The 25,325-nt window shown below is 44.7% G+C and overlaps 1 protein-coding gene across 1 annotated transcript in view; it reads left to right on the forward strand.

Moving 5' to 3' along the window:
• Window positions 1-1,205: 1,205 nt before the first annotated feature.
• The window catches only part of bmp7b (bone morphogenetic protein 7b), a 171,324-nt gene continuing 147,204 nt past the window's right edge, over window positions 1,206-25,325 (forward strand). The window contains exon 1 of the mRNA XM_041204552.1: window positions 1,206-1,909. Coding sequence (XP_041060486.1) covers window positions 1,516-1,909 — 394 coding nt within the window. The 5' untranslated portion in view covers window positions 1,206-1,515. The remainder of the gene's footprint in view (window positions 1,910-25,325) is intronic.

A 25,325-nucleotide genomic window follows, 5' to 3' on the forward strand; every position in this document is an offset into this window, starting at 1 on the left:
AGTGGATTAATGTACCTCAGCTCTGCACCAGGCGATCTATTTTATTAACTCAGGTGTCAATGACTGAAGCAATGTGATCACTGATAAAGGACACTTGTCCATAGCCCGGTTATCTCAGCTATTGATACCCAGCAAAACTGCCCACCATAGACATACATGATCACTGACACAGGATATTTCTCCCTGTTACCTCAGCTGTTTACATCCAGTTTCCTTGTGGGATTAAGATCAGACAATGCTACTCAATGGTGTCATCATCACTCAGCCATGATACTTAACACCTCTCCCCACAGTCAGCCAGTACTGAGTAGGAAAGGTTTGGCTTTGTTCCATGGCCTGTGCTGACCTGACTGATCTCAGAACTGCTGGAAATGTTACAATTGGCCTTAGCGCCATGCTGACAGAAGGGATAGTTTAGTGGGGGCTTCAACTTCTGATTGTTTCCCAAGGATGAGTGCCAGAAACAACTGACGTGTGGACTGAAGCAGGATTGGCTGTGATGCCCCCCAGAGTCCAATAGCCTGCACAAACTCAGTGTCTGGTTTTACACATTATAGTCACTTGAGCAAGGTACTGGAGGGAAACATACCTTCACAAGGGATTAATAACGTCAGGGGATAATACGAGAAAATTTAAAATCCATTCCCACTAAAATTTAAAAGAGGAAGAGCAAATCAATTTTGGTAGATATTGAAAGATGTGGTCACGGGAAAACTTCCCTCTTCAGACAGATTCATCAATCATTGGTCTGATTGCTGTTGGTGTAATCTTGCTATGCATGAAATGACTGCTGTCTAGGCTTGTGATATCAACAGTGACAGTCCTTTAAAGCAATTTTTTGTACGTGAAGGCAGGTTGGGGTGTTTCTAAGAACTTGCTTTCTCTCTCTCTTTCTCTCTCTTCCTTGCTGCCCTCCTCCCACATTTACAGGTTCACAGAAAGGGACATTGATAAAGCAAGAGAGACACTGTGGGTAAAATCCCTGACAGCAACTGGGAATTCAAAATAATTCCATTCGATAAAAAGAAAAAAGCAAGGAGCCATCCTGCCCTATGTCAGCCTCACCCCTTCATCTCTTCATCAGCAAGCAGTTAAATTCAAAAGCCCATTCCTCTCACTTAATTACAGACGCCCTTAAGACATTCAGATAATTTGCTGTTGTTACTTTTGAGTTTAGACTAGAGGGTGCTCCTCCCACATAAGCAGCCTCCTGCTGGCTCCGTCTGCACCAGACAACTGCACAGATTTACATGCAAAGGGATCGCAACTCCTGTAGGTGAAGTAACTCTCCAGCTCTCTCGCTTAACTGTAGGAGTCAGTTCAGACAACATGGGTTCTGAACTATACCTTCACTCGGATAGCTTTGACTGGGCAACCTCGACTAAGCTGTGAGGGAAAGGAAAAAGAAAGAGTCAAAGAGAGAGAGAGAGACAGACAGAGAGAGAGAGAGAGAGAGAGAGAAAGTGACCATGTTTGTGTAGAAGAGTCACACAGCAGTCCAACCTGAGTGTAAGAATGAGCTTCCTGCTGTTAATTAGAAAACCTGTAACAGGACTTCTCTGGAACTGCTTCTTGCTGCAGTCGATTTTGGGAAGTCTCACCACTGACAACGGGATCCATTCCAGTTTCATCCACGGCCGTCTAAAGAGCCAGGAGAGGCGGGAAATGCAGAGAGAAATCCTCTCGATCTTGGGTCTGCCTCACCGCCCCAGACCACACTTGCATGGCAAACACAATTCGGCACCCATGTTCATGCTGGATCTCTACAATTCCATGTTGATGGAGGAGGCAGGGGGCTACTCATATCCATACAAGGCCCTCTTCACCACCCAGGGACCTCCACTGGCCAGGCTACACGACAGCACCTTTCTCAGTGATGCCGACATGGTCATGAGCTTCGTCAACCTGGGTGAGTCTAGAACATTCCTTTGATTCAAATTACAGCTGGGGCTGTGAGGATGAATCTAAATCTTCAATGGTGAGTGTTTTTTTAGCATTCTTGGTGCCGCACACTTAGTTTGTAGACAGCTGTAAAAATTCTTGATAGTATTTGGCATTTTGAATGAGAATCCACTTCAAGTAGGAACTGAATTGTCACAATTTTAAGTGTACCTTTAACTCGAAGGCCAACACAGGCAGCTGCAAATTTAGTTAGGTATTCCCCCCCATCACCCATCTCACTGCTTACTTAGTATTTTCTCCCTCCTCCTTGATGCCCAATCTTTTAACTACAGTGATCTTTACTAATGGGCCTTCCCAGGTACCTGTTCTCCAATCAGCCACTGGAAGGTACTGCCAGGCCATGCTATGGATATCAATTCCCCTTGTCTGGTCTCCCGATACACACTTTCCTCTCCTCAATCCCTACCTTCCTTTTTATGGAAAGCATTTAACTTTCTCACAAAAACAAAAGAAGCAGAAGCAGACTTGTGTTGGCACAACAGAATCCAGGAACATGCCAGTTTGACAGAGTGTCCACAGAAGGAGCTTTAACAAGGAAGATCACACAAATATAAATTGTATCTTTAAGATATTCGGCAAAAGGACTGATGTGATGAATTTTTTTTAACACATGTCTGTATGGTCTGGAATGCACTGCCTGAAATAATAGTTGAAACAAATTCAAAAGCAACTTTTGAAAGGAAAATGGATAAATTGTTGAAAAGCAGAAATTTGCAGAGCAATGGGGAAAGAAGAGAGTAGGACTAATTAGGGAGCTCTTTCAAAGAATCTGCAAAACACAATAGGCCGAATGGTCTCATTCTATGAGTCTCCTTCAATCTTGAATGTAAAGTGTTAAGAAATTGAGTTGAAATGCTCTATAGTAACTGTAGGCTTGTTTTTTTGTGCTGGTGCAGGGTTTATGTTCGTGCTGCACTTTAAGGGTTAAAATCTCAGCTCACAGAGATATATTTGGAGGCAGGGAAATGTTTCCTGGTGGAGTTCCCTGGTTAAGTATTCACACTGTGGCCTGTCTCCCGTCTGTTCTGTTGTGTGGAGCTGCTGAATGTAAACCTCACTTGATGCAGTCACCTCAATCAAACTTGAGCAGCTGTTAATATTTTTGTTAACCCTTTGAATACTGGAGTATTCCCCCTCTCTTCCACATTCTCCCATTCCCACACTCCTCTCCTGGCATATGGTTCAATAACCAATGAAAACTCTCCTGTACGTTATCCATTCTTCGCATATAGAGTTTAAATGATCAATGTTGACCATTGTGTGAAGGCTTCACAGCTCAGCTAAACTTTTGTCCTTAATCCAAACTTCACACAGGCACATTTTCCAGCAGGATTGCGTGGTGGTAATCAGGAGCAGAATTCTTTGCGTTTTCTAACCCAGGTGAGATAACAGCAGTTGTAAACTAAACTGCTGCCTGCCTGAGATTAACTAATTTAGCTTCAGACCAGAATCTGACCCTGGAACTGTCATTTGCTCCACAGTAACTGACAGCAATGAGACTGAAAGGTCTCTTCCGTTGCTGTCAGAAAACTTTCTATACCTTTGATCCCAATATTTCACCTGGTCCAAATTTTGAATCACTTGGGGTAGATTCTCAATTTGTGGATTAATGGAAATGTGAATTGGGCTGTTTCCATAAAGGGTAGCTAATCCGCAATGCCAGTTTTCACCCAGGCTTCCACCTGAAAACTTGTCGCAGTAATGTTGCAACGTCTCGCAATGACAAGCACAGCCAATGTAACTTAAGGTGATACTCCATCCATGGTTTGAACAGGGTTCCCAGCAAAGTTACAGAGGAGCAGGGAGAATAGCCAAGGAACATTACCCCATAAACATGCTTTTGGCTTGTGCCCCAGCCTCAGGGAGTGATCTATATCTGTAGTCTCAATGATTGATCTATGCCTGTAAATCGGAGAGTGATTCTATGTCTGTAGCTCAGGGTATAATTGGGGAGATCATGACACTGACAAATTGGTCAATACATTTGCAAAGACGACTCTCTAAATCCAGGATGACCAACAGGTATCAGCATGATCCATTATGAAAATGAACCTGGCTAATCTCTGCTCTTTCTTTAACTTTGGCAGCGCTAGCAAGGGTACCTGACCTTCCTAAGGCTTTAGCTTGTGGTTGACAACATATTTTCACATGTACTGTTCACAGGCATTCCAGCAGGTGAGGTCCCCAATCTTCTTTACCTAGGATCAGGTCCCAGGTTAATTATTGACCGGTAACCAGCTAGCTGATTTCAGTTAAGGCAGATATTGAGATACTAGAAATGATCAAGCGTTCCTGGGAGAGGAAAGATTATTCAGGTGTGACATGGTTATTTCCGTTGCTTCTACTGCCCTCTAGCAGGTTATTGAGGTTGTAGCCTTTTCCTGATCCCTGTCCAGTAATTGTATTGGGCAGTGTGTGGAGTGAGGCCTATATCAAACTGTGCTTTGTTCTTTCAAGAGGACTCAATAAAAGCATTTCAATAGTGCCTTTCATTCACTACATCCAGACGTCCCAAAACACTTTATAGCTAATGAAGAACTTTTGAATTGTAGTTACTATTCTAATGTAGGAAACGCAGCAGCCAATTCATGCACAGTAAGATCTCACAATCAGTAATTTGATGGTGACTAGATATTCTGTTTCAGTGATGCTGATTGAAGAATAAATATTGGCCAGGACACCAGGGATAACTCTCCTGTTTTTCTTTGAAATAGTGCCATGAGATCTTTTACATCCACCTGATAGGGCAGACAGAGCCTCAGTTTAACATTTCAACTGGAAGACAGCAGCCCTGACAATGTAGCACTCCCTCAGTACTGCTCTGGAGTGGCAGTTTATAATTCATCTTAACTGCTCTTTGCGACAGCAAGTTTCACATTTTAACCACTTGCTGGGTAAAGAAGTTTTTCCTGAATTTCTTATAGGATTTATTAAGGACTATCTTATATTTATGGCCTTAGTTTCTGACATGCCTGTAAGTAGAACGTTTCCCCTAACAAACACTCTTCATAATTTTAAAGAGCTCTAAAGGTCACCCCTCAACTTTCTTTTCTAGAGAAAGGAGCCTGAGTCTTTTTTTAAAAGATGGGGCTGTTGCTCATTGTTTAATTGTTCCTTAGCTCACTGCACTCTCCCCTCCCTGAGTTTCCACATCATGTGTGAGCCTCACTGATACCTGGTTGGTTTAGCCCAACTTTACTTAGTAACTGTCTGTCAATGGTCTTCAGTTGATATAAGGCGGAATTGTCCCAGAAATCGGCAAACTCTGATTCAGTCAGGGAAAGCAGCCTTTGACCTACTGATGGCAATGGCAGCTTTATCCACCATATCGTGCGACACTTTGTTTCAAAAATGCAGTGGCACGGGTTTCACATTGGATTACTGGTGGGGTGGCCTCTGATTCACCCGCCCCGCTGTCACCACAGCCTTCAGTAATCCAGCTGCCATATTTAAAGGGCACTCCTGCACAGAACTAGCAATTTCTAAGGGATGGAAAGCCTCTGGGACCTGATGGCTGCCAAAGGGAGGAAACATGCTGCCCCCAGATTTAGCGACGCCTCCCTCAAGCGCCTACCAGATGCTGTGGAGGCATGCCACAAAGTCCTCTACTGCCTCTCTGGGTGAAGACCAGCAAGCAAGGTTACCAATCCAGCTTGGGAGGTGTTAGTCGGCGCCAACACCCTGCAAAAGAGGACAGCCACCTAATGCTGAAAAAGGATGAATAACCTCCACCGTCCCGTCAGGGTAAGTCACTCTTCTCATTACTCTCAACTCACACACTCACAACTGCTTCACAAATCCACAGGGATCTCAATCACTATCAATCCAGGAACATCACCACTCACTCTCTCACACACACCTTCATCTTCCATGTGGATCATGTCCTCATCCCGTCCATGGCACTGCTCACCACCCACACATGCCATGTATCCTTCTCATCTGGCCTAGCATGCAACCTGTTTACACTCTCTCCATCTGTATTCATGCAGGACAAGCTGGCACACAACAAAAGGGAGAGGTTGCAGACTGGTGGAGGAATGCCCGACATCGAGGTCCTTATGGACTTTGAAAATAGAGTCATCCAGCTGGCCAGGGATGATCTGGGCCACTACTGTGCTGATGGAGAGTTCGGCAGTGCTTAACTAAGTGAGTATCCAGTAGTGTAACATCCATCAGGCAACCATGCTGCGAATGAGTTCCCCTGTTCCACAGTCCCCGGCCATGCACTAATTATCTTTCCTTGCTTTCGCAGGCACATCTGAAATGCAGCCAAAGGGGTCCACGAGTTAGTTCCTCGACTCAAGCCCCAAAGACACCTTGGAAGAAGAACCTGATGACACACTCCAGTGCCATCCACCCAGGTGACTCCAAGAGTATCCAGCTAATCCAAAACCCTCTTCCTGTGACCCCAGCAGCACCAGCTCCACAGGCCGAGGAGGCTGCCACTGCCATGCACCAGGACCCTGAAAGCAGTTTGGGCCCTCCAGGGGTCGGCCCTCAAAAGAATGCCCACTAAGGTCATCACAGACAACACGGCATTGTGTCAGGAGGCCACCTCCACCTCCACTATGGGTGTCAGGGGAGCACCAAGAGGTAGCGGCAGGATTAGAAAGATCAAGAAAATTTAATTGCAAAACGTGGGCACAGGCATTAATCACTTGTACTTAATATTGACTAAGAATGCCTCCTTGTCTGTGGCTCTTTGAGCAGTGCTCATGTGAATCAGATGTGAAACTTTGTTTCCTGCACAAAATGAAGGCAGGTGTCGCAGTCCAAGGCCTCTCCCCTGTGCAGGGTGTAACTTTTGAGCACAGTGATTGTCAAGCTTCAAAGTCACTCCCCAGATCAGTGATTCCTGCACCTCCATATGCCTTGTGTTTGCTGCAAGAATCTTGTACCCAAGTGTCACAGGGTTCCGTGATGTTTTCTGTGTGCTCTCAGCACCTTAGAGGCGGGGCTGCTCCCCCATCCCATCTCATCACTATTCCCTTCAGCTGAAGGTGTGATGCCTTAGAGGACAGATGATGAAGCCTGCCAAATAATCAAGTTGCCTTCAAGTCCATGTAGCCATTGTTTCTCAGCAGTGTCTCCATGACATGAGCCTCTTCACATGAAGAGTGTATCTGTGCTGCCCTCAGCCAGAGACGTGTCAGACATTCCCAGCTGCAATGTGAAGATCTCAGGAGTATCCTCACTGTATCTCATCATCATCCTCCTGGAATCTTGTGGCAATGGGGGGGTGCTCATGAGCATGCCTGCCTCATCTGGCCAGTGCAATGGCCTCATCACCTGCACCTTCGCCTTCCAGGATCTCATCATCCTCATCCCTTTCGACCTTCCCCTCATCGGAGGAGACGTGCAGCTCTTGCATCTCCTCATCATCCAGGTCCTCCCCCCCCTTGCATCGCCAGGTTGTGTAGCACGCAGCAAGCCACAATGATGTGTGACAGCCTCTGGGGAGTGTATTGCAGTGCTCCACCAGATCTGTCCAGTTACCAGAACCTCATTTTCAGGATGCTAGTGGTGTACTCAACCAAACTCTGAGTTGTCGCATGAGCCTCATTGTGCCTTCTCTCGCCAGGATTCTGAGGCCATCGCACGGGCATCATAGCCATGTCCTTTGTGGGTAGCTCTTGTCCCTGAGGAGCCAATCCTGCATCCTGTGCGGTCCCTGGAAGACGTCAGGGATCTGAGATTGCTGAGGATGTACAACTCGTGAGCACTTACCGGATATCTTGCTTAAACCTGCATGATCCGTTTGTTATTGCTGCAGACCAGCTGAACATTGAGAGAGTGGAAACCTTTGCAGTTCACATATTGGGTTGCTTGTTGCCAGGGAGATTTAAGAGCTACATGGATGCAATCGTTGGCACCCTGCACCTGTGGAAATCCAAAATTCTGAGCAAATCGCAGTGCTCTTGCTTCCTGGTTTGTCTGATCTCTGTCAAAATTGACAAAGTTGTATACCTTGGGAAAAAGGGCATCCATGACCTCCTGGATACATTTGTGGGTGGAGACTTGTGAGATCCCAAAAATGACCCAGTGGAGCCCTGGAAGGAGCCACTGGCTTGGAAATTAAGCGGGGCAGTAACTTTAACTGCCAGTGGCAATGGATGCCCTCCGAGTCCCAGTGGTGCCAAATCACAGGTGGCATATGTGCATGACCATTTCCCTTGGCATGCACAGGCATTGGTGACACTGGTTCTCGCCCATCTGCAGGTACATGAACCATCTGTAGATCCTGGATCTAGTGATGCGCCTATGAACGATTGCTCTGTGGGGTTCATCCTACGCCCCTTGGTCTTCAGGGTTCTGTTCCTCCCTTTGGCGAGCTAGGTGCCTTCGTCGCATTCTTCTTCTTCTCTCCTGCCTATAAGCAATCAGGCAGACTGGGAGATCACCAGGCTCCATGGTCCTGAAGGTCTCAATGCTGCAGTATCAAAAAGAGTGACACAAGGGTCAGCAATTGTCTCTGAAGGACAACGCTTGGTCAAGTCATCGCCTATGGCTGCCTCTCAAGGCCCTTAACATGCCAGAGAGTCCAGGCCATCACATGGATACCTAGTGTTTAGTGCACATGATGGCTCACCATGCCCACACAGCTCCGCCCCACACCACATGACCAAGTGGCGGCAGCTCAGCCACTCAACTGCATTCTGAACTCTTTTCTCAGGCACAGGCATTTTCCTAACCTAGACTCCAAGGCTTTGCGCTTTGCTTGTACCATGAGAGTTTTCAATGTCAACTGAAACAAGCAGCACAGCCCTCTGTCAGTGTTCGATGGACATCTTTCCCAACAGGATCCTCAGGCTTGCCCAGTCACGCAATGGTTCTACAGCATCATCACACTCATTCAAGTTTGAAGTGTGTGCAAGGGGTTAACAGCAGAGAAGCAATCATTGGCATTGTCAGGAATAAGTGCTGCTTGAGTGGGCACAGTTGCTTGACTAGGCTGACTCCAAGCATGTCAATTGAGCTCAAACTTAAACGCTCTCAGTTCCAGTGGAGGGCTCATCTTTGATATGTTTTGCCATTAGCCTAGTTGTTTCCTTCTCCCTGCACCACCTCCTCACCCCCCACAAGTCCCTGCATATGTTTGTGCTCAAACTTCAATCAGCGTTACCTTCAATCCCCTGGCACTGTCAGCTTTGCCCTGAGGTTGCCTTCTCCCCAATTACCCCTTTGCACAGTCTCCTTTGCCATGAGGTTGCCTTCTCCTCTTACCCCCTTTGCACTGTCGCCTCAAGATTGCCATCTCACCCTTCCGCCTTTGCACTATCGCCCTTGCCCCGGCATCACTAGCCAACTGTGAAGAAGCCACTGCAGAGACTTGCCTGTGCCCTCCCTAAATCCGTGGAGCTGCTGGGATCATCACGAGTGCTACACAAAGTTGTGTGCACTCACCTCCAAGTTGCCCTCAAAGTTGAGGTCACCATGTTCATTCCTTTTAAAGGCTGTTGTAAATCACACTGTTGTAAAATCATGCTGGGGGCATGATTCTGGTTGTGGCCACAATAATTAGATGCAAGTTTATTACAATTTACTCCCTATGCTCAATGGCAGGAAACCCGGCCCACCATTGAAGTGGGGGGAGGGGGGGACGTGGTGGGGGGGTCCTGGATTTACATCGTCAGGAAACATGGCTAGGGCTTTCCTGCTAGGTTCTCCGATCCCACCACCGAACTTGCCCACCCAGAACAGGGCGGAAAATCCTGGCCATAGATTCAGTCGTGTTGGCTGTGAGTTTAATTTTACATGGAGGGGACCTCTTCTGCAGTTTGTGAGCAATTCTTAAAGATAGTCTAGGGGCTAGAAACCCAGGCCTTCACATAGAGGGATGGGCCATGCAGTCAGGCCCTGTAATTATTATGGTAATATCTGCTCTTCCCACATCCTTCAGCCAGCTCCAGCTCGATGGATGTCTTGAGAATCTGTTGCAGGCATCCACTATGCTGAAATTGTTTTGTAGGACATGTGTGAGAATTAAAGCACTGGGGCTCCTTCTGGGTAAAAGCTTTCTCAACTCAATACCTTATCCTGCTAGGAGTTCAACTGGTAACTCATGAAACCAGCTTGTCCCATTGTGATATAACCAAATATACCACCTCACCAAACTAGCTGGCTGCCTGATTATTTGGCAAATGCACTCAAATGAGAAATGATGTGTACAGTTGTGAGTTGGCCAGAAACTGAGGATCAGGTGCCAGTGTTTGGCACTCACCTGGCTATGATGCCATTAAGGTGCGTTGTGTTATCAGCATATAACTGCCTTTCATTGGGTCATGTCCAACTTGTATTCATCAGAATCAATTGATTTACTACAGCTCTGTATACTCAGAGAAGTTGGAAGAAGAAACACTGCATTTCTATCGTGCCTTTCACAACCTTGAGATATGTTAGGTGGAGCTAAAATACAGTGAGCAATGTTTTCTCATTCAATGGCAGAACAGATTAAAGGGACTGAATGGTCTACTCCTGTCTCTCTGTCCTCAAAAAACAAGACCACCAATCCTAACAAATCATGGGGAGAAGGTGGAGGGATAGCACGAGGTGAATTGTTCCTTCAGAGTGCCAGCACAGACACAACAGGGTTGTATGGCCTCCTTCTGTGCTGCAACAATTCTATGGCTGGAATTTTATGGCCCCATCGTGGTGGGGGCGGGGTCTTAAAATGCAGAAAGCCGTTCAAAAGTCCACTGACTTTGGCGGGACCGGAAGGGACCGTAAAATTCCATCCTATGACTCTGTGAAATCTGCATGGTTTGGGTTGAAATTGCCAATGGCTGCTAAAGAACTGTATATCAGAATCCAGTAGAGTGAGGTTAATATTGAACTAAAGCAAAATATGAAAGCTATGTGGAAATGGCCTCCCAGTGCTCCCAGCTACAGAGCAGTAAGAACTAGTATAGAGAGAATCTCACCTTCAGCAGGCTTTTGAAAAAGTAGACAATCTCCCATTAACACCTTGAAAAACTCAGCAGGTCCGACAGCATCTGCAGAGAGGAATACAGTTGACATTTCGAGTCCGTATGACCCTTCATCAGAACTAAGGAAATTGAGAAATTGGGTGAAATATAAGCTGGTAGAAGTGGGCAGGACAGGTAGAGCTCGATAGGGGACCAGTGATAGGTGCAGGCAAAGAAGAGATTGCCAGAGATGTCATAGACAAAAAGACAAAGGGGTGTTGAATATATGCGTAAAAAAATTATAAATTATTCCAATAATTCTTGCAATAACTTATAATTTTTTTACACATATATTTTTCTTTTCCCACCTATTTTTAAATTTATTTTGATCTATTGTTTTATCTCCACCTTTTAGCCCATTTAGATCCCTTCCCCCCACCCCACCCCCACAGGGGCCATCTGCCATTAGTTTGTCCTGCTTGCTACCTTTAATGTTCCCATTAGCACATTCCTTCAATAATATTAGCACCGGCAACACCCCTTTGTCCTTTTGTCTATGACATCTTTGGCAATCTCTTCTTTGCCTCCACCTATCACTGGCCCCCTATCGAGCTCTACCTGTCCCGCCCCCCTCTACCAGTTTATATTTCAGCTCATTTCTCTATTTCCTTACTTCTGATGAAGGGTCATAAGGACTCGAAACGTCAAGTATATTCCTCTCTGCAGATGCTGTCAGACTTGTTGAGTTTTTCCAGGTATTTTTGTTTTTGTTCTAGATTTCCAGCATCCGCAGTATTTTGCTTTTATCCCATTAACACCTTGTTTGAAAGACAGTCTCTACATCTATTTTTAAAAAGGGTCTCACCATTATTTCAGACAAATTCCCTCACTGTAAGTCATCCATTAACACCTGCATCTGGAGCCTTTTAAAGAACCAATTCCAATTTGAATCCATTTCAAAAAGGGAAAACATCCTCAGTGAATAATGTTCTTTTGTTTTGCTCTGTCTGCATCTGTTGATTTATGTTTTAGCAACAAGAGGTTGTGTAATTTGGTGGAAACTGGCTATCCAATACCTCTACTCCCCCTCCTCTACTGCAACATTAACTTAATTCTCTTCCTTTGTAAAGGCAATGCAAATGTAAGCGACACCAAAATACTTCTCAGCAAATAGTTTCACAAAGTCCCAGCAGTGCCAAAGATTGTTGGCATCACTGGAAATCATGCAACATCTGCCAGAGTCTTGTCATGGGCTGTCAGAATTAGAACAGAGGTGACACCTTCTGACAGCCTGGTTAAGCTTCAGAAGAGGCTTTCAGGATACATTCATCACTGTAAAGCCTGCTGAAAGGTAACCATCTGACCAGTGCTGGCAGTTGGTTACTTGGGTGTTAGCCAATCGATTTTTTTGTTTGTTCTCAGGCCGTGGGTAATGCTGCCAAGTCTGCATTCATTCATCATTTCCAGTAACTCTGAGAACATTAAGAATCAACCACATTGTGGCATAGGTCGGCTAACTCAGTACAGACTGGGACCAAACCCAGGACCTACCTGGTCTTTGTGACTCAGTACCAAACTAGACAGACAATTTAACACCTGTGCCTTTAAGACACAAAATCACTTTGATTTTCTTTAAATTTATTCTCATGAATCAGTTGTCACTAGCAAAGTTGGACATTTATTGTAATTGCCATCAGAAAATGGTGGTAAGCCTTCTTCTCTGTAGGAGCTTGAAACAATTGATACAACTGCTTGGTTAAGTTAAGAGTCAGCCACATTGATGTTGATCTCCTGGAGGTACTGCTGGTGGTACTTCTCTAGTGCTTTGAGGTACTTGCTATAGTTCATCCAAGTCTCCAAAGCATAAAGAAGTGTGGGCACCACACCAGTGCCTGGAAAACCATGACCTTAGCCTCTGGTTTGAGAACCTGGTTCTCTCTCTTTTCCTGAGTCAGCCAAAGGCTGAGTTGGCCCATTGGAGGCGATGATGTATTTTGTCATCCATGTCTGCCTTCATCGAGAAAATAATCCACATTTTCCAGGATCTCATCAGTGATTTTAATTGAACAGCACCAAACATTGTATATGGCCTTTTTCAATGTCACAAAAGCCTTTGACTCCATCAACTGCGAAGGTTTATGGAGTATTCACCTCAGATTTGGCTAACCTCAGAGATTTGTCACAATCCTCTGCCTACCCCACGATGACATGCAAGCTGTGATCCTCACCAACAGAACCACCACAGATCCTATCTCAGTGAAGGCTGGGGTCAAACAAGGCTGTGTCACTGCACCAACTCTCTTCTCCATTTTCCTCACTGCAATCCTGCACCTCACCTCTAGCAAATTATGCACAGGCATGGAGACAATCTACAGAACAGACGGGAAAACTATTCAACATACACAGTCTTCAGTCCAAACCAATACCACTCCAACCTCAGTCATTGAGCTTCAGTATGCAAATAATGTTTGTCTGCACACTCAGAAACTGAGCTCCAGGTCAATGTTGACTTCTTCTCTGAGGCATATGAGAAAATGTGCCTTTCACTAAACACCCAGAAAACTAAGGACCTCTCAGAACCAGCTCCCACAGCAAAGAACCTCCTTCCATCACTCATTCAGGTGTCTGGCCTTTAATTCCTGGAGTCTTCAGGATAACTGTAAATCATACATAGATCAAACTGGGTAGACACAGCAAATTTTCTTACCTAAAGGCCATTACTGAACTAGTTGGATTTTTCTAACAATGCAACATCTTCAATCTTATCTGGTGCTAGCAATAAATTGCTGGATTTACCAAATTAAATTTGCCAAGTTTCTGTTGTGGGATTTGAACTCAGAGCCCTTGATTACTAGGCTAGTATCATAACCACAAGGCTGTTATATCCAATTTAGATAGTAGGTCACTGATAGTTAGTGATGAGTGGAGTTGACAGATGTCCTAGAAGACAGAAAAGGTGCATCTGAAACTTTGGCCAATGTGTCAGGTCCAAGAATGAGGTTTGATCGAGGTATTCAAAATCATGAGGGGTCTGGAAAGAGTAGACAAGGAAAAATTCTTCCCATTGGTGGAAAGATCGAAAACAAGAGGGCACCGATTTAAGGTAATTGGTAACAGAAGCATTGGGAATATGAAGAGAAACTTTATTACATAGTGAGTTGTGAGGATCTGGGATACGCTGCCTGAGAGTGTGGTGGAGGCAGGTTCAATCAAGGCATTCTGGACGGAATTAGATTACTATCTGTAAAGGAAGAATGTGCAGGGTTACAAGAAAAAGGCATGGGATGGCATTGCTTCTTCAGAGAGCCAGCACAAATATGACGGGCCATATGGCGTCCTTCGGTGCTGTAATAATTCTGTGACAGATAATCCGCCTCTATTGAAATTATCAGTGTTTCTCCGATAATTAATTCACTTGTACATTTTGTAATTCAGAGGTTCCCAATTTTACTCTAGATCTACCAGCTGCCTGTATACCCTTACCAGCATACCAGTTTAATATTTAACCCCTTTAATGCCCAAGCACTGTTTTAAATGTACAAATGATGACACATATACAACTTAAAGAATACCGTAATAGTATTATTTTCCAGTAATGTAATAGGTGTGGCTGTTTGTTCGAGCATCGGTGCTGTTTGGAGTGATAGGTGATAGTTTGAGTCATAAGTTGCTCAGTATATTGGACACTGAAACATAAAAGAAAATTTTGTATAGAATAAACACCGCTCCCTTAGAATCATAGGGCAGAATTTTGCCCTTGGTGTGCAGGCTCGGTGGGGGCGGCCGGGAAGCCGACCTCCATCAGTGATCGGGCCTAGAAGGCAATTTCATGCTGGCATGCCAATCAAGGGCCGCCCAGCGTGAAACGCGAGTGGCAGCACTCAGCGCTGCCTGTGCGGGGGTTGGGGGGGAGTGCGAGCAGGGCAAGTGCAACTTTCTAGCACGCTCGCAAGTGCACACTACATAACCTCCCTGAGGCAGGAAGGTGACTGACTTCAACAAAAAAGTTAAAGACGCTGAGCAAGTCGTGGATAGCACGTTTAGCGAGGTGGTCACACTGCAGGTGAAGATTACACAGGCAGAAAGTGAATGGGTGACCATCAGGAACAGTAAAAGACTCAGGAAGGTAATGCAGAAGTCCCCCGTGGTCATCCCCCTCTCTAACAGATATACCGGTTTGGATACTGTTGCGGGGATGGCCTCTCAAGGGAAAGCAGCAACAGCCAAGTTCACGGCACCGTGGGTGGCTCTGCTGCTCAGAGGGGTGGGAGGAAAACAAACGGCAGGGCTATAGTGATAGGGGATTCAATAGTTAGGGTCTCGGACAGATGCTTCTGTGGCCGCAAACAAGAATCAAGGATGGTATGTTGCTTCCCTGGTGCTAGGATCCAGGATGTCACGGAGCAACTGCAGGACATTCTGGGGAGGGAAGGTAAGCAGCCAGTGGTTGTGGTACACATTGGTACCAAAGACATAGGTAAACTAAGGGATGAGCACCTACAAGCTCAGTGCAGGAAGTTAGAAGATAAATTAAAATGCAGGACCTCAAATGTAGTAATCTCAGGATTACTCCCAGTTCCACGTGCTAGCGAGAGCAGGAATAAGAGGATAGACCAAATGAACACATGGCTGGAGAGATGGTGTAGCCGGGAGGGATTCAGATTCTTGAGGCACTGGGACCAGTTCTGGGGAAGGTGGGACCTGTATAAACTGGACGGGCTGCACCCAGGCAGAGCTGGGACCAGTGTCCTTGCAGGAGCTTTTGCTAGTTCTGTTGGGGAGTATTTAAACTAGTGTGGCAGAGGGATGGGATCCCAGGACTAGGATCAGATAGGTCAGATTCAGATCAGAAAAATGGAGGTAGAACTTTAGCTAGGGACATTGTGATAGACATGGAGTTACAGGAGAAGCAAAGTTTACAAAGTGTCCAGCAAGGGAAATTGAGGGGTTAAACTGTTTATACTTCAATGCAAGGAGTATTACAAACAAGATAGATGAGTTAAGGACACAGGTAGACACATGGCAGCAGGATGTGATTGCTATAATGGAGACCTGGCTAAAGGAGGGACAAAACTGACAGCTTAATTTCCCTGGTTATAGAGTCTTCAGACACGATGGAGTAGGAGATAAAAAAGGAGGAGGTGGGTAGCATTAATGGTTAAAGAATCAATTCCATTTGTGAGAAGGGATGATTTACTAAATGGGTCAATAAACAAGGGTTTATGGATTGAGGTTAGAGATAAAAAAGGGGCAGTCACACTACTGGGAGTATACTACAGACCCCCAAATAGTGAAAGGGAGGTAGAAGAACAAATATGTAGGCAAATTTCTGCTTGTAAGAACAAGAGGGTAATAATAGTAGGAGATTTCAACTATCCTAATATCAACTGGGATTCAAACAATATAAGGGGCATTGAGGAGAAAAATTCATGCAGCGTGTCCAGGGAAATTTTTTCAACCAATTAGTGACAAACCCAACGAGAGGAGATGCAATTCTAGACCTAGCCTTAGAGAACGAAGAAGGGCAAGTGGATGAAGTGACAGTTGGCGAACATATCGGGGACAGTGATCAAAATTCAGTTAAATTTAGCATTACCATGGAAAAGGACAGAGATAAGGCAGGAGTAAAAGTCTTGAACTGGGGAAGGCAAATTTTGCAGAAATGAGAAGGGACTTGGCTGAGGTGGACTGGACAGCACTGCTGGAAGATAAAACAGTGGAAAACCAGTGGAAAGCACTAAAAAGCAAGATCCTAATTGGACAAAGTAGACATGTCCCCTACAAAAATAACAGTGGCACTGAGAAATCTAGACCCACCTGCTTGTCTAGAGGAATACAGGGGAAGATCAAACAGAAAAAGAAAGCGTACAATAGGCCCAAAGAACCAAGCACTGCAGTTAGCCTAGACGAATATAGGAAGTGCAGGGATGAAGTAAAAAAGGAAATAAGGAAATCAAAGAGAGGGCAAGAAAAAAGATTAGCAAGTAAAGTTAAATATAACCCAAAGATGTTTTACCAATACATTAATGCTAAAAGGTTAGTTAAGGAAAAAGTGGGACCTATCAGAGATGAAGATGGAAACTTGTGTGTAGATGTAGAGGCTGTGGGAAGGGTTTTGAATGAATATTTTGTCTCCAGGTTTACAGAGGAAAGGGAGGATGTAGATATAATAGTCCAGGAGGAACACTGCGAGATATTGGACGGGATACTCATAAAGAGAGGGGAAGTATTCGAAGGGTTTTAATCCTTGAAAATTGATAAGTCACCAGGGCCAGATGGATTGTTTCCAAGGCTGCTGAAGGAAGTCAGGGAGGAGATAGCAGATGCTCTGAGGATGATTTTCCAATCTTCACTAGATACAGGGGAGGTACCAGAGAACTGGAGAAATGCAAACGTAGTTCCATTGTTTAAAAAGGATCAAAGGAAATGCCAAACAATTATAGGCTAGTTAGTCTTACATCGGTGGTAAACAAATTAGTAGAATCAATCCTGAGAGATAGGATTAACTGTCATGTGGAAAGGCATGGACTAGTCAGGGATGGTCAGCATGGATTTGTTAAAGAAAGGTCTTGCTTCACAAATTTGATTGAATTCTTTGAGGAAGTGACAACAAGGGTTGATGAAGGTAGTGCAATGGATGTTGTGTACATGGATTTTAGCAAGGCATTTGACAAGGTCCCACATGGCAGGTTGGTCAGGAAAGTAAAAGCCTATGGGAGTCAGGGTAATGTGGCAAACTGGATAAAAGGTTGGCTTTATAACAGGAAACAAAGGCTAATGGTTGCTGGATGCCCTTGTGAATGGAAAGTTGTCTCAAGTGGTGTTCCACAGGGCTCGGTGTTGGGACCCTTGCTGTTTGTGTTATATATTAATGATTTGGACGTGAATGTGCGAGGCACGATTGGGAAATTTGCAGATGACACAAAGATTGGCTGAGTAGTGGATAGTGTAGAGGCTAGCCACAATCTCCAAAACGATATAGATGGGTTGGTGGAGTGGGCGGTAAAGTGGCAGATGGATTTTAACATAGAGAAGTGTGAGGTTATACAGTTAGGGAGGTCAAACAGTTACAGGGATTACACAATAAATGGGAATATACTAAGAGGGGTAGATGAAGTGAGAAGTCTTGGTGTACAAGTACACAGGTCCTTGAAGGCAGCAGTTCAAGTAGACAAGGTTGTAAAGAAGGCATATGGAATGCTCTCCTTCAGTGGCAGAGGTATAGAATATAAAAGTAAAGATATAATGTTGGAATTGTATGAAACACCGGTGAGGCCACAACTGGTGTATTGTGTGCAGTTCTGTCACCACATTACAGGAAGGACGTAATGGCTCTGGAGAGAGTGCAGAGGAGGTTTACAAGAATGTTGCCGGTGTTAGAACAGTGTAGCAATGAGGAAAGATTGGATAGGTTGGGGTTATTTTCCTTAGAACAAAGAAGGCTGAGAGATGACTTGATTGAGGTGTACAAAATTATGAGGGGAATAGATGGAGTGGACAGGATAAAATTGTTTCCCTTGGAGGAGAATTCTAGAACCAGAGGACATAGATTCAAGATAAGTGGCAGAAGGTGTAGGGGGGACATGAGGAGTAACTTTTTTACGCAGAGGGTAGTGGGTGTCTGGAATTCGCTGCCCAAGTTGGTGGTAGAGGCAGAAATTCTAAACTTTTTTACAAAGTACCTGGATCTGCACCTTAAGTGCTGTAAGCTGCAGGGCTATGGGCCGGGTGCAGGAAGATGGGCTTAGAAAGGGCACCTGGGTGTCCTCGGGCTGGCATGGATAAGATGGGCCGAATGGTCTCCTTCTATGCTGTAACTTTTCTATGGTTCTGTGGTTCTATTTTATAAATGTTATGAAACATGTCCCCTCATGTGACACTATCACATGAGCAGGGACATATTATTAATGAAAAAAATAAAGTTTTTATTTGATTTTTATTTGCTTTTGGAAGCCTCATTATGCCCGTGGATGAGGTTTCCACAAAGGTGCAAAGGCTGCTTGGCATTTTCATCTGCCTGCCAACCATAAGGTTGGATAGGCAGCAAAAAATTTCTCTTAATTAACTTTTTAATAGCCTTAATAGGCCTTTAGTTGTCAGTGGGCACACTGCCAACTCCAGCGCACACCTACCGACTGAGATATCGCGCGAGGGCGCAATGACGTCGGGACACACGCCCGACAACATCAGGCGTCATCTTACACTCGGTCGGGCCGGATTCACGCCTGCCCACTAAGCTAAATATTTTACTCAGAATTTACAGCACAGAAGGAGGCTATACCATTGTCCAGGTTGTTTATATATAAAATAATAAGCAATGAGACCGATATAAAGCCCGCGTGGATCACACGGAATCCTCTGCAGTCAGAAAAACAACCATTCAACATTACTCTCTGAATCCTATTCTTCAGCCAATTAAGTACCCAAGTTCTACTGTCCATCTAATCCCAAGTGCTTTTATTTTCCAAATGAATCTGTTATGCGGAAATTCATTAATTACCATTTGTCATATATATAACGTGTATCGTACTACCTCCATCAGTCCTCTCAGTTAAATAACTCAATCAGGTTAGTCAGGCACATTTTGCCTGAACTAATCTGGCACTACTCTCTCCATGCCATGCTTTGCATTTCCACTGGTCTCCCCACCTTTAAAAGTCTTAATAAAACTCATCTTTTTGGCCAGGTTTGGGTCATTCCCTATTAATCTCTCCCTCCATGGCTCATATCCTTTTTCCTGCCAACTTCCATTTCTGAAGTCCCTCGAGATAGTCTTCACTTCAAAGGTGCTATATGGATTCAAGCTTTTATTTGAATTTGCTATTTAGGTTATTATGTTATTACATAAGATATTTGACCCAATCAAGGTGAGATGGTGGTGTAGTTGTAATGTCACTCGACCAGTGATCCAGAAGGCCAGGCTAATGCTCTCCGCATATGGGTTCATATTCCACAACGGCAGCTGGTGGAATTTAAATTTAATTAATACATCTGGATTGAAAACTAGTCTCAGTAATGGTGACCATGACAATTATCATTGATTGTTGTAAAAACCCATCTGGTTCACTAATGTCCTTTCGGGAAGGAAATCTGCCATCCCGACTCAGCCTGGCCTACATGCGACTCCAGACCCACAGCAATGTGGTTGACTCTTAACTGTCCTCTGAAATAGCATAACCAGCTACTTACTTCAAGGGCAATTAGGGATGGGTAACAAATGCTTTCTTTGCCAGCAGCACCTACATCCCATGAAAGAATAAAAATAAGCCTAGGCTGGTGTTTATGCTCCACTTGAGCTCCTTCCATCTTCCCTCATCTGAATCTATCATCGTAACCCTTGATTCTCTTCAATCTGATATGTTTGTCTAGGTTCCCCTTAAATGTATCTATCCTATTAATTTCAATCACTCCCTATGAGTGAGTTCTGCATTTTCACCCCTCTTTGGATAAAGAAGTTTCTTCTGGATTCCCTATTGGATTTCTTGGTGACTATCTCATATTGATGTAGGTATGCTCTTCCCCACAAGAGGAAACACTCTAATCTGTATCCACTCTATCAAAACATTTCATAATGTTAACGTCTATTAGGTCACCCCTTGGCCTTCTTTTATTCAAGGCCAAAAAGACCTAACCTGTTCATCCTTTTCTGATATGTAAACAAATGCATTTCTGGTATCATCCCTGTAATTCATCTCTCCATCCACTCCAGTGCTTCTATATCCCTTTTCTCATGTGACAACCACAACTGCATGCAGTACTCTATAAGTGGGCAGCCAAGATTCGATATAGGTTTAACATAAATTCTGTACAATAAACCCACAACCAACAGATCAGATCTAAGCTCTGCAGTCCTGCCACATCTGGTCATGAATGGCGGTAGAAAATTAAACAGCTAACTAGAGGAGGGGGCTCCACAAATATCCCCAACCTCAGTGATGGAAAGCCCAGCACATCAATGCAAAAGACAAGGCTGAAGCATTCACAACAATCTTCAACCAGACGTGCCGAGTGAGTAATCCATCTCGGCCTTCTCTGGAGGTCCCCAGCATCACAGATGCCAATCTTCAGCCAATTCGATTCACTCCATGTGATATCAAAAAGTGGCTGAAGGCACTGGATACTGCAAAGTCTGACAACATTCCAGCAATAGTACTGAAGACTTGTGCTCCAGAACTTGCCACGCCCCTAGACAAACTGTTACAACTACAACACTGGCATCTACACGGCAATGTGGAAAATTGCCAAGATATGTCCTGTACACAAAAAGAAGAACAAATCCACCCTGGCCAATTACCGCCCCATCAGTCTACTCTCGATCATCAGCAAAGTGATGGAAAGTGTCGTTGACAGTGCTATCAAGTAGCACTTACTCAGCAATAACCTGCTCACGAACATTCAGTTTGGGTTCCGCCAGGGCCATTCAGCTCCTGACCTCATTACAACCTTGGTTCAAACATGGACAAAGGAGATGAACTCAAGAGGTGAGGTGAGAGTACTGCCCTTGACATCAAGGCAGCTTTTGACCAAGTGTGGCATCAAGGAGCCCTAGCAAAACTGGAGTCAACGGGAATCGGGGGTAAGTTCTCCACTGGTCAGAGTCATACTGAGCACAAAGGAAGATGGTTGTAGTTGTTGGAGGTCAATCATCCCGGTCCCAGGGCATCGCTGCAGGAGTTCCTCAGGGTAGTGTCCTAGGTCTAACCATTTTCAGCTGCTTCATCAATGATCTTCCTTCCATCATAAGGTCAGAAATTGGATGTTCGCCAATGACTGCACATTGTTCAGCATCATTTGCGACTCCTCAGATACTGATGCAGTCAGTGTCCTTATGCAGCAAGAACTGGACAATATCTGGGCTTGGGCAGACAGGTGGCAAGTTTCACACAAGTGCCAGGAAATAACCATCTCCAACAAAAGAGAATCTAACCCTTGACATTTCCCCTTGACATTCAATGGCATTACCATCTCTGAACCGCCCCCAATATCGACTTCCTGGGGTTTACCATTGACCAGAAATGAACTGGGCCAGCCATATAAATTCTGTGGCCACAAGAGCAGGTCAGAGGCTGGGAACTAGACGAAAAGAAACTCACTTTCTGACTCACCAAAGGTACAAGTCAGCAGTGTGATGGAATGCTCTCCATTTGCCTGGATGAGTGCAGCTCCAACAACACTCAAGAAACTGGACACCATCCAGGACAAAGCAGCCCACTTGACTGGCACACCATCTACCATCTTCAACATTGACTCCCTCCATCATTAATGCGCAATGGCAGCCATGTGTACCATCTCCAAAATGCACTGCAGAAACTCACCAAGGATCCTTCAACAGCACCTTCCAAACCCAATACCTCTACCACCTAGAAGGACAAGGGCAGCAGATGCATGGGAACACCACCACTTGCAAGTTTCCCTCCAAGCCACACACCATCCTGACTTGGAAATATATTGTTGTTCCTTCACTGTCGCTGGGTCAAAATCCTGGGACTCCCTCCCCAACAGCACAGTCGGTGTACCTACACTACATGGACTTCAGCGGTTAAAGAACCACCGTCGCCTTCTCAAGAGCAATTAGGGTTGGGCCATGATGCCTACATCCCATGAATGAAGAAAAAAAAATCAAGGTCGACACTTCATTGGAGTACTGAGGAGGTGCTGCACTGTCAGCGGTGCCATCTTTTGCATACGATGTTAAACTGAGACCTGGCCTGCCCACTCAATTGATGTAAAGGATCCTATGACACTATTTCAAATAAAAGAAGTGGAGTTATCCCTGGTGTCCTGGCCAACATTTATCCCTCAATTAACATCAGTAAAACAGAATATCTGAATATTATCACATTGCTGTTTATGGGATCTTGCTGTGTTCAAATGGCTGCCCCATTTCTTACCTTACAAAAGTGACAACTCTTCAAAAAGTACTTAATTGGGCGTAGAGTGCTTTGGGACATCCTGAGGTTTTGAAAGGCAATATAGCAATCTAAACCTTTCTTTCTTCATCTTTTCTTTTCCTAAAGGACATTAAAGATGAACAGGGCAGATTCAGCATCAAAGGTCTAATAAACCACTCTCGAAGAATTTCCATTGGAAAAACTCAGCTTTCAAAAGATGGGTCAGATTTATTAATTCAGTGCTAAACACAACTCCACCCTGTCAGGGACACAGAGTCCCAACCACAGACATGTCCTTTCCCTTTAAGGAGATGATCTTCTTGATGGTTCCCCTCAGGGTTTGGTGAATATGACATTTGAAGCTGTAAAAGCAGCTCTCGGGAGCAGTTGATGGAGTGAAACACGGGCTGGAGACACGCGCAGCTGCAACCTGTGTTGTGTTAAGAGTTTGGAACATGCAGCTCTGCATTCCAGCTCACTGCAGGCTTTCACTGGAGCCCGGCCAAAGGTCAGTGTGGACATCCCACAGCCTCTCGCAGGAGCCACACTGAGCCTAGCACACAGCCAGCTGGGCTGGTTTAACTTAAAAGTGCGAATGTTTTTAGTTGCTTGCTACATTTTCTTGTTCTGAAGCTGGGGTTTCAGCTGATTCAGTGTGGGATCTCTCCATACCATGCTTTGGAAGATGTGCCACATCGACACACAATCCTGCATTTGATCTAATGCCCGTGCAACAACCTGGAACTGTGGGCAGGACAGTGCCTCAGTTTTTCCATGCAGTTCCATGTCACAAAGAAGGGAGCAGACGGGGTGATTTACCTGGACGAGGCTGTCAGGTCACAGGAAGAAAAAAGTTTACTGAGAAACAACACATACTGTGTTAAAAAACAGAACAGTTTAGCTGTGCATAATATACAATCACCACCTGTTACTGGGCTTCTGCATACCTTATGTAAAAAGACACTAGCCTGGGATTTCCTCACTGTTATTGACACCTTCAGAATATTTTTTACATCTGCTGTGGCTTCTAGAGGGCAATGCGTGGAAGTTTCCTGTGCATGCTAATTTGCATACTAATTGGTGTAAAAGTAGTGTAAAACTGATACAAGCAGCAATCGCAGTAGGAAACAGCCTTTAAATTGCACTATCAAGTTTGCACTATTAAGCAGGACACTGAACAACAAGAAGCTCCAGTGTTTGGTTCATTTATTACTCTCTCTAATTACTTCAATGTCTAACCAACATTTTAGCTTGAACAGAATTATAAATATTCGATTACCAGCTGTGCACAGAGGACAGCAGGGCCAAGCGCCAGGCAGAGGAGAAAAATGAACGTTTTTACTCATTCAGGCCTCCATCCTGAGTATGTGTCACCAACTTACCCATGGAACCTAGAGGGAGGTGACATTAACACTGAGTGCTAACCTTTGCTAACCATTAGGACTGCAGAATGTTGCAGAAAATTCCACAGCCTCAGAGGGCCAAGCAAGACAACACACTATTTCCTTCCTTACCTCACAATGGGCATCAACACCCCCTTAATCTTCATTCGTCTTTCAAATGAAACTTTAAATGGAGGCCTTGTCTGCTCTCTCAGGTAGATTTGAAAGATATCATTACACTATTTGAAAAGCAGAGGTTCAGTTCTATTGAAGGATCATGAGGACTCGAAACGTCAACTCTTTTCTTCTCCGCCGATGCTGCCAGACCTGCTGAGCTTTTCCAGGTAATTCTGTTTTTGTTTTGGATTTCCAGCATCCGCAGTTTTTTGTTTTTATTTTTTTTTCTCCCCAGTACCCTAGCTAATATTTGTCCCTTAACCAACATTACTAATACAGATTATCTGGTTAAATGTCAAACTGCTATTTTCATGATTTTCCTGCGCGCAAATTGGCTGCCACATTTCCTGCAGTGACTAAACTTCAAAAGTATTTAATTAGTTGTGAAGTGCTTTTGGATACCCTGAAGTCATAAAAGGTACTATAGAAATGTAAGTCATTTCTACAATCAACCTTCTGAGGTTAAAAGCCTTTCTAACTCCCCATCTTGCAATATAGCTCCACAATTTTGTCCGGATAGGTTCTGACTCCCCGCAGCCCTGAATTGGACGAAGCGGCTCTGGAAAAGTAAGTGAGTGAGAGTGAGCTTTTCCAGCAGGTAACTGTTTCACATGACCCAAAACTCTTTGCTTCACTTAAACACCCGCGCATCTATTACTTCGTGTCTCCTACACCACTTTCCCACACCACTGCCAATCCCACCCTGATTTGCTTATCTTTTTGCTGGAGAAATTGGTACAGAATGCCCATCAGACAGGCCAAATGAAGGGGGCTTCCCCACCTTTAAATCAGTCTGATGTCCAGGCCAGGCAGTTCCTGGGGGATCTTTCAGTACTTCCAATGAGAGTTGGTGAGGCACGTAGCACTGATATGAAGTAGACATGACAATAAAGCTTTGGAATTGTTGAAAAACCCAACTGCTTCACTAATGTTCTTTAGTGAAGGAAACTTGCTGTCCCTACTCAGACTGCTTATTTGTGACTCCATCTCAGACCAATGTGGATGAC

The sequence above is a fragment of the Carcharodon carcharias genome, chromosome 14, assembly GCF_017639515.1.
Source record: "Carcharodon carcharias isolate sCarCar2 chromosome 14, sCarCar2.pri, whole genome shotgun sequence".
NCBI classification, from domain to species: Eukaryota; Metazoa; Chordata; class Chondrichthyes; order Lamniformes; family Lamnidae; genus Carcharodon; species Carcharodon carcharias.